The 10745-nt window shown below is 34.1% G+C and overlaps 1 protein-coding gene across 1 annotated transcript; it reads right to left on the bottom strand.

The window, feature by feature from the left end:
• Positions 1-7008: 7008 nt before the first annotated feature.
• On the bottom strand, positions 7009-10745 carry LOC116145381 (cationic amino acid transporter 6, chloroplastic-like). Its single transcript, XM_031430847.1, has 4 exons — positions 10289-10745; positions 9618-10186; positions 9279-9513; positions 7009-7577 (listed from the first exon to the last, which is right to left on the bottom strand). Exons 1-4 carry the CDS (start codon positions 10668-10670, stop codon positions 7009-7011), a joined length of 1755 nt encoding a protein of 584 aa, XP_031286707.1. The 5' UTR covers positions 10671-10745.

The following is a 10745-nucleotide window of genomic DNA, read 5'->3' as shown; positions in this document are numbered from 1 at the left end:
GAATTAATCAGTTTTTTATTCTATTTGTCAAGTTAAAATAAATTTCTTGATTGAATTGAAGTCACCAAAAGATTGATTAATTACCTTTTGTTTTTTTTCCTATACTTATCTAATTTCTCATCAATCACCACTTTTGAAAATCATCCATGGTGGTTGCAAGTCATATCTTTTTTTTGTGTCATATCAAATAACTTAAATCTAAATTTAATTCAAGGTAAAGAACTATAATAGATTCAAGGATTTCTTTTTTTTTTTTTAAAGAAAAAACAAAAAAGGGAAACATGACTTTGCCACTAAATCTAATGTCATAACTGTGAAGAAATACATACATCATACAAATTTATTATATAATGTACTGATATGATGAGATCATCCGATAATTGACAATATCAGAAATAGTGTTTTCAAAACCACACATTGGAAAGGTAATTATTTCTATGGTCAATGTTAGTTAAATTGTTTCACCGCTTCAGTATGATGATGTTGCAAGATCATCATATATAAGTTTTTCTTACTAATAATTCTTACGACATAAAACTTATTTATATACAGTTAGAAGATCATAAATATAATACTTTTTTACTTTAATATAAAAAAATTAATAAACATGTAATTCGATATGATGTTGTGCACAAAGAATCAATAAAAACAAAATATATCACATAAAAAGGTTATGAGTATGTTTATCTTGATGCCTTTTTTTTTTTTTTTTTTTTTTTTCTTATTAATAATAAAATAATATTGTACTCACATGTAACTACTCATCAGCTGATTCTTTAGATCGTCACCTCTCAAACCATAATGGGGTAAATGAATTCTTGAATCAAGGTAATCAAACTTTCGATACTGTAGTGTTACCCTTAAAAATATGTAATTACAGTAACCTTGCCAAGATTGAATATAACAATTAACATAATTATCAAAAGTGCAAACCACTTTTTCCCACTCAAGGCTTACCTTAATAGCACTTTTCACCCTAAAAGTTTCAAAGTACCGCTTTCCTACCCAAAGTTTATATTCCGTTAACACTTAAAATACACTTCACTTTCTCAGCCAGCATTCAGTGAGTTATTAAGAGACAAGGTGAGAGAGCTTTTTATAAAGTGAAGGCCGGTGGATCGAATGATAATGATCAATTGAATATTCGTCGTCGGAATCAGTCAGAAATTAGCTCATAACAGGAAATCCTAGCTTTGCGATGACCAGCAATCGGCAAGAAGTAAAACACTACAAATGTGATTATTTATATGGTCAATATTAATTAAATTGCTTCACCACTTTAGTATGATGATATTGTAAGAACATCGCATGTAAATTTTTCTCACTAATAATTCTTGCAAAGTAAAACTTCTTTCTATAGTTTGAAGATCTTAAATATAAAACTTTTTTGACTTTAATATAAAAAAATTAAACATGTAATTCGATATGATGTTATGCACAAAGAATCAATAAAAACAAAATATATCACATAAAAAGTTTATGAGTATGTTTATCGTGATGCCTTTCTTTTTCTTTTTTCTTTTTCATTTTAATAATAAAATATTATTGTACTCACGCGTAATTGCTCATCAGCTGATTCTTTGGACCATCACCTCTCAAACCATAATGGAGTAAACGGATTATTGAATTAAGGTAATCAAACTTCCGATACTATTGTGTTGCCCTTAAAAATATGTAATTACGGTAACCTTACCAAGATTGAATATAAAAATAATTAACCTAGTTATCAAAAGTGTAAAAAAAAATTCCCACCCAAAGTTTACCTTAATGAAACTTTTTAACCAAAAAGTTTCAAAAGATCACAATTACCCCTGACCTTTTAAGTTTAGCCATTTAATAAATTTCTTGATTGAATTGAAGTCACCAAAAGTTTGATTGATTGTCTTTTGTCTTTTTCCTATGCTTGTCTTATTTCTCATCAATCACCACTTTTGAAATCATCCATGGTGGTTGCAAGTCATATCATTTTTTGTGTCATATCAAATTGCTTAAATCTAAATTCAATTCAAGGTAAAGGACTACAATAAATTCAAGGATTCATTTTTTTTTTTAAAGAAAGAAAGAGTGATTGAAATATCGCAAAAATCTGGCGAGCCAGTCCATAAATGGAAGATTTACGGTGCGATTTGAAAAAGATATGCATATGGAGAATTGAGACACATACAATCAGGTTGACATATGGGTAATCAAATTGGAGAGCCACAAAGGTACCAAAAGGGTCTCAAATTACAGTAAGATACAAATAGTGTGGACCCTTTTTATTTTTTGCCGACAAATACATGACAACCTGTTAGGGTCAAAAATCATATTGGACTTAACAAGGCCCAATAACGAAATAAATATGTCACGACCCAAGGCCTCAACCCAATCCCGATTGACCCTACGCTTAAAATCACCTCGTGAACTATCCACTCTATGAGTTGGGTTATCCTATAAGTTAAGCTAAACTAGGTTTCAGCCCATTAGCCTGCAACAGTCCATAAATAAGAAATCAGAATCTCATTCTATTTCCTCTTCTACTAAGATTCTAAATCTTACTCAAACTATTAAACTTAATATAATCAAGTGAAGAAATTATATCTCTTTCATGATATGGATTATCTCCCAAAATAGGACTTAGTGTCATACTAAGATTCCAAATCTTACTCAAACTATCAAACTTAATATGATAAAGTCAAGAAATCATATCTCTTTCATGATATGGATTATATCCCAAAATAGGACTTAGTGTCCTACTAAGATTCCAAATTTTACTCAAACTATCAAACTTAATCTGATAAAGTTAAGAAATCATATCTCTTTCATGATATGAATTATCTCCCAAAAGAAGACTCAGTGTCCTACTAGGATTTCAACCCTTTAGGTTCACAACAAAAACAGAGGTTTGCCCTCTCATTAGGCATGCAATCTCCCATAATCAATCTACACTACTTAAAACCATCTATTTGCTCCTAAGTTCTTGCTCCCAAGAACCCGACGCCTCCGACATAGTCCTAGCCTACGACAAGACTCCTGGTAATTCTTCATCTTCTTAATTCTTATCAAATAATCTCTTTCAACCTCACTGACTTGAGCGTACAAGTGCCTACGGCAAACACCACCCCGGTGTTTTTTGAAAACTTCACGCTTGTCCTTTCATGTGTGCAGGTCTAGCAGATTGTCAGTGGCCTCAACCTCACAGGATCAGACCATATTTTCATAGCAATAGATTTTTTACATCTACAGTTTAGTGTCCACCATGGGGCCCCTGACAATCATCCATCCACAAACAACTTGCAACATGAGAGGAGGCACAAAACTCCTTCTGATTGACATCAAAGCTCAATCAAGATAAGAAAAAAAAAATATTTTTCTTCGTTTGTTTTATCTATTCACATGTCATATTCAACACATCATAATTTGTTTTATATTATGTCTATCCCGCAAGTAGTATGATACTTTGAAGGCTCAAAACACATCTCCCATATTCGTAATAAGTTCGTGCGACTCTCCTTTTCTTTTGAGCAATAAAGGAAAAGTACAGAGGTTATTCGGCTATGCAAAGTGGGCACATTCCAACCAGCTCTTTCAGGGGAATAGCCAGCTTTGTTCTTCACACCTCAAACCACTTTTGAAATCATCCATGGTGGTTGCAAGTCATATCATTTTTTGTGTCATATCAAATTACTTAAATCTAAATTCAATTCAAGGTAAAGAACTACAATAAATTCAATGATTCATTTTTTTTATTTTTTAAGAAAGAAGCGAGTGATTGAAATGAAATGGCAAAAATCTGGCCAGCAAGTCCATAGATGGAAAATTTATGGTGCGATTTGAAAAAGATATGCATATGGAGAATTGAGACACATACAATCAAGTTGACATATGGGTAATCAAATTGAAGAGCCACAAAGGGACAAAAAGGGTCTCAAATTACAGTAAGATACAAATAGTGTGGACCCTTTTTATTTTTTTGGCCTTTGTGACAAATACATGACAACCCCTGTCCATTCATTTTCCCATTTATTGCTCTTTCTCATTTTTATATGAAATTTTTTTTTTTTTTATCACCTTGAGTATCCATGCTAGCATGTGCAGATCTCAACTAATCCTTTAAGATTTTAAAACTACCAATCGAATAAGAGTTCCAGTAATATCAAATGGGATTCAAACTAAGGAGCTCATGAAACATTTTTTTACTTTTTTACCATCAAGTCATCAATGATGGTTTTAGTTATATACATTCAATACTCAGTAAACTAAAAAGTAGGAGAGTTTATTAAAATATTCTTCTAAGGTATCAGTAAATAACATTTTCCTCTCTTAAATACCATAAAGAACAATTTACCCCCTACCTTTGATATTTTCTTTAGGATTTATTGGTTAATTTAATGGATTAAGTATAAAATGTATTAGTTAGATGATTGAAACACTTAAAGAAAGTGTGACTATAAGGGGTAAAATTGCTCAAATACTTAAGGAAGAAACCTATTATTTTATGATACCTAAGAGAAAAATCGTAATAAACTCAAAATAGAAATGGTAAATAAAAAATTGTGTAAACAAGACCAATAATAAAAAAAAAAATCCTAACCATTTGTGTAATTGGGTATTAACTAGTTCAGACGATCGAGTCTTTTAGAGTTGTAAAAGAGATATTGGAATCAAATCTTGTTTGAGAATCAAAAGAAATTTGGTCAAAGTTCAAAGAGTTTGAAAATTTCTTATTAGATTAAATTATCATATAGTTTTAAAGTTGGTTTGATTGGTTTGTTTATAGTGAGAAGAGTTGGGTCACACGTGAAGGTCATATCTTAAGTGAAAGAAAGAAGAAAAGAGCACCCTCTTTGGAATTTACTTTTTAAATGTTATCAATAAGTAGAGAGATATTGCAAGGACTTTTGTTTTGTGGTGGGGATTGTGGTAAGCCCATGGCCCCTATTCTATGAGGCCCCCCAGGACAAACTATTCGCATCACTCAAGATTTGATCCAATTAGAGCCTTTAAAATTATTTGTTTTATTAACATATATCTCTTCTCTATCCCTTATGCATTTTATAAAATTTTAAAGAAAATATTATGACGAATTTCAGTATTTAAATCTTTAAATAATTCATCAAAACTTGGCATATTAATTTCATTTTCGAGACCGGAAAATTTATGGATTTAGAAAAAAAGAAAGTAAAATATAATTTGTTGAAGTGGGTGTTTGGTGTTGTTGATTATTGATGGACAAAGAATGAAGGAAGTGGAAATCACCAATGGCAACTCCACTTGAAGAAGGCATCAAACCAAAATCCCATGACTCAGTAAAGATGCTTGTGGAGCATAAATTTATCCTAATTCACTCCATAACCAATCATACCTTATCTCGTTTTTTTTTTAGTTGGTGGGAAATGATGTATTTATGTTTCATCACTCCAAAAATAGAATATTAAATGACAAAAATAAAGCTTATTTTCTACAAGGCTAATTAATGAAACTTCTTTTCTAATTGTTACTTTGAAAAAAAATTATTCAATGAGTATCTAATTGGTCAACAAAGCTTAAAATTAAATGGGGTTTCAAAAATGCATCTCCTAAAGTTTCATAAAATATATTAAAATATTTTCCCACCTACATAAACTAACATATAACTAATTAAGTCAAAACTTCTCAAGTTGAATGAAATTTATTCTTTAAAAAAAAAAAGTTATATTTTGTCTGAAATATCAACCCATATATTAAAAAATTAAGGTCAAGATTTATGTATAAAAATTATTAAATACCAATTTAATAGTACATATTATATTCTTTTGATTGTTTTTGACTATTTTCAAAGGCCTAAGAGATGTGACTAGTACTATGTATTATTTAGGAGGCCTAAACAAATAATAATTTCCCAACAAAATTGTAAATTGCAAGAAAAATAAATATAATAATAAAAAGAAAGCAATTGACACAATGCAATAGACATAAAGGATTCAATTGGGATAAAAAGAAAACATGAAACACACAAGGTGGCCCACTTTTATTTGGTCATATTATGAAAATTAGATAAGGCAGGTCTCTTTCTAGATTCTGATTTTCTCCACTTCATAAATTAATTTTTTAATTTATTATTTATTTTCTTCCTAAACATGCCTCTTTTACTAGGTTTTTACATGGACACCCCTAAGATTTAGTGAACAAACAAAGAGACTCATATGTTTTAGAATAGAACACTTTTTTTTTTTTTTTGTAATCGAGGTATCTGAGCCAGTTTACACGCACCTCAACTAATCTCCAGAGTTTATTAAACACCCTACAAGCTCAAAGGACCAGATAAACCACAATGTTATTGTGGTAGGTATCCTAAGATTTGAACGCAGGAACTCAAAGAATGAGCAAACCTCCTCAACCATCAAGTTAATCATTTAGGGTTAAAATAGAACACTTACACCCTTATAATTGAATGATATTTTTGGTAGTAACTATATAATATTTTAATCATGTGACAAATAATAAGATATTAACCTCTTTTAATTGTAGAACTAAGATTATATGTCCGAATTAACTTTTTACAAAGTATTTCATAATTATAACGATGTAAGTATTTCATTCCAAAAACACCCATAGACATCCATGTAAAAACCTCAAGGGTATCCATGTAAAAACTTCTATCTTTCGTGCTCAAAAATTGTTCAATAATTCCCAATTTCATTATATTAGCATATTCTTATCCCCATTAACGATATACAGAATCTCATCTCTTTTCCCATTTACATAATAGTTTTAACATAATTATATTTCACGATAATTTATATTATATTTTGTATATTAAGGTCACATGTCATACTAAAAGTAGATGGATAAAGTGACCTAACACAGAAAGAGTGAGCCTAAACAAAGACCAACTATACAAGTTGTAATTTCTACAAAAATACTGCAGAGGTCAATTTCAGTTCTATTCCTTTTGCTTCTTCCCACTCCACTTTTCTAAGTATCTATCCATCAAACAACGCAGAAAAGTAGAGAGGTCATTGCATTTAAAGAAAATGTAATTTACTGTTATACTTTAAATCTAGGGTCCTCACTTTCTGTAGATTCATGTACAATTTCTCCATTCTTTTGACCGAAACACTCATCTCCTTCAGCATCAAAGCTAGCATGAACACTGTATAAAACATATACAAGCACTGCCAAAACCGTAAAGAATACGAATCGGACATAGGATGGTCCATCAAGTGACCCCAGTAAAAATATGTTCAAGAAGATAGATATACAGGGTATCCATGGCATCAAAGGGACACCCCAGAACTCCGGCTTTTTCACTTGTCGAACCATGCAATGAAAAATCTGCAGTACTGCTATGGCGATTACGCTGCATGATCCGAGCATAAAGGCTTTAGACTTGTATGGTGGGACAAAACGCCATATCAGGGTGAATATGACAGAGGTCACCGAAAACAAGAACAGGAAGGATAATGTAGGCCATGGATTTGTCGTCCCCACTTTTACATAACGTCTATAGATAACGGCATTTGCCACCATGTAAAAGACGAATAGTGTCCCGATTGATACAAGGTTGAGTAGCACATTTAGGTCGGTAAAAAGAGCAATAGCAGCAGTTAAGATTCCTGAAAAAGAAGAGAATGCAGATATATTAGAAGTGTGAAACTAGTTACCCAAGTATATGCGTTCAGCAGCTCATGACAGGAGTCAGACGAGAGACAAAGCATATGATGCTAGGCAGAGATGAAAAAAATTCAAGGGAAGAAAGTTATTTTTTCTAGTAAAGTCTATGAACCAAATACATCCAAGTCAGCCCTTAGCAACATATGAATGCAACTTTCGCCCGGTGAACTTGTGAGCAAAGGTCATTTTCAATCAATAGCTCTGACCAAGGGATTTTATCCTTGTATAATGAGGACAGTCAGGCCAATCTAGACCACTTGAATATATAACCAGATAAATTTACAACTTCAAAAACAAAACTAAAAGGACTAAACAAAGAAGGTGCTGAAATCAGCAACCATAATACTTTCCATGAGCAATCCTCTTTAGTTCATGCACACATCAAACTTTTAGCTCAGATCACATGCTTAATCTGCCTGCAAAATCTCACCTATTTTCGTATATGCCCCAACCACAAATTTTACACCCAATATAAAGTTCCCATATTTCAAATACCAAGCAATGGAGCAACAACCTTAGATATACTGGACAATCAGAACCATTGGATTGACTCGGATGTAAGGGCACAGTACTAATCCGAGTAAAACCAATGATTGTTAGCCCCCGACAATATTACCGGACCACAACATAGTTTGCTTTCTGTACGAACACTAGAAGGACAATGAACATCGCACAAAGATATACCCAAGTGTTGTACTTAAAAGACAGGAAAGGCAATAGTCTCAAAATTAGTACCTATAGTGAAAAGTAAGAAGTTCCATCCCAAACATCACCACAAGATGTTCACTATTTCAAAGTGAAAAAAATTGTTCCCAGTGATTCTATGCCATAAATATTTTACATCTCTTAAAAACACAATATCTCATGAAAATGTGTATCACATCGATACCCCAAATCATTGATAATTGCATTTATGTAATCCATGTGGGCTACCAAATGAAAGCTAAATTTAGAAAATTTGTTCATGATCACAAAACATCACATAGGGTCCCATAATAAGAACATAGAAGAACAAAGATGAACTGACCCGACACAGTGGGGTATTATAACCCAAAAAGTAATTCATGATTGAATTGACATTTAAAAACTAAGAAGAAGAACAAATAATATAAAATCATCATAAATAATTCACAAAAATGCATTTCCCCCCCTTGTACTACACATCATCACACATTGATAAAGACAAATATAACTAAATAAAAAACAAACAAAAGAAATTTAATCTTCCACTTAGTTTCCTCCTCGACATCTCTATTCTTCTACAATATCAACATCGTACAACCTGCAATCTATAGTTCGCATAATCAAGATTCCTAAAACTAAATTTTTCGCCATCCTTCCTTGTCCTGTATATATTAACCACTACAAACCCAACAAAGCATTTGATAAAAATGTTAATCCATGTAAGAACATGCGAAACTTACAATCAATTTAATATTTGTTCGACAATTTTACCGATTCTTCTATAATTTTTTTGCAAATTGGAGGAAGATGACAGAATTTGTTTGAGTTGAGTAACAAACAAATAACAGATCTTGAACACAACAAATACACAAACTTTCTGGCACAACACAACACAGAAATAACGTGAGGATCAAGGCGAAAACAGAGTAATGAAATGAAATGATAACAAAAAAACGTACCAAGAAAAGCGGAGGCGTTGACAGGCGTAGATGTCTTAGGGTGGACCCGAGCGAACCATTCAGGGACCACGCCCGACCGTCCGATTACGCACATGTACCGAGCCTGTCCAAGCATCGCCACCAACAACGACGTCAGTATCCCGAAGCTGGCCCCCACTCCTATCACGTTTGACACCCACTTCCACCCGTCCGATTTCCCACTAAACGCCGCCGCAAACGGCGCCTCCGTATCGATCTTCGTGTTCCCCACCACACCCGATCACAAAAAAAACAAATAAATAAATAAAACACGACAAAAATTATAAAAAAACTAATTAACTAATTGTCTCATTTACTCACCATATCATAAGGGAGAAGCATGGACATTGAAGCAGACATTAAGCAGTAAAGAATGGTAACGATAACAACGGAACCCGAAACCCCGACAGGGATATCCTTAACCGGATTTTGGACTTCTTCAGCCATGGTTGAAACGGCGTCGTATCCAATATAACTCAAATAAACCATGGCGGCTCCGTTAAAAACACCAGAAGCTCCGTACGGGAAAAACCCGGACGGGTGTTTCGGATTCGCTGGCTCAGTCAAATTCTTAGTATCCCCTCTCCAAAACCCCATCACTATCACGAACACGATGAACAAAATGTGCAGTACAGTGAGAACAATGTTCAGCATTGAGCTCTGTCTAGTACTGTAACAGATTATGAAAGTGAGAAATAAAACGGTGGCCACGGCGGCGAAATCGATTTCGTTAAAGCCGTTAGGGAGTCCGTGCACGGTAAATCTCCATTTTGGAGCGGAGACGCCGATTGCGGCGCCAACATACGCCGTGAAGCTCCGTGAAACGGCGGCATTTGACATGACGTACTCCATTATGAGGTTGGCTCCGGTTATAAATGCCGCGAACTCGCCTGTGAAAGGTTTGAAATCAGTACAAAATTTGGGAAGGTATAAAAGAAAAAGAACCCAAAAAAAAAAAAAAAACAACGTGAGTGTTTTGAGCAAAACGCTACCAAAAGTGACACGGAGGTAGCTGAAGGCGCCACCGGCGACGGGCATATCAACGGCGAATTCAGTGTAGCAGAAGGCGGAGAGAAGAGCGCAAACACCAGCAATGGCATAGGAAATTACTACGGCGGGGCCGGCGTCTGAGCGGCTGGCCCAACCCGTGGTGACGAAAACGCCGGCACCTACCATGCCGCCGATGCCGAGTCCGATGAGATCGTACCAACGAAGAGTTCTGCGCATATTTGAGCCGGACTTGGCCCGTACCCGACTCATTTCCTCGTAAGAAGTGGTTGCGGAAAAGGCCCGTCGGGCGAAACGGGCCGGTGTCTGGGCAAGTGCGCGAAGGTAAGAAGAAAAGTTAGCGAAAGAGGAATTATGGGTCTCCATATTTCCTCTTCTTCTTCGTTTCTTCTTCCGCTTCCTGTTGCAGGAATGAAAGAGCCGAAGAGTGAAGTGTGATTT

Source organism: Pistacia vera, unplaced genomic scaffold (genome assembly GCF_008641045.1).
Source record: "Pistacia vera cultivar Batoury unplaced genomic scaffold, PisVer_v2 Contig461, whole genome shotgun sequence".
NCBI classification, from domain to species: Eukaryota; Viridiplantae; Streptophyta; class Magnoliopsida; order Sapindales; family Anacardiaceae; genus Pistacia; species Pistacia vera.
Note: the sequence above shows the minus strand (reverse complement) of the source record. Positions and strands in the feature narration are given on the sequence as shown.

Excerpts from the sequence above, each read along its gene's own strand:
- LOC116145381 (XM_031430847.1), bottom strand. The coding sequence starts at position 10,670 with ATGGAGACCCATAATTCCTCTTTCGCTAACTTTTCTTCTTACCTTCGC. Across the intron at positions 10,187-10,288 it reads CTACCTCCGTGTCACTTTTG|GCGAGTTCGCGGCATTTATA; the intron begins GTAGCGTTTTGC and ends AACCTTTCACAG. Across the intron at positions 9,514-9,617 it reads TGCTTCTCCCTTATGATATG|ATCGATACGGAGGCGCCGTT; the intron begins GTGAGTAAATGA and ends GGGAACACGAAG.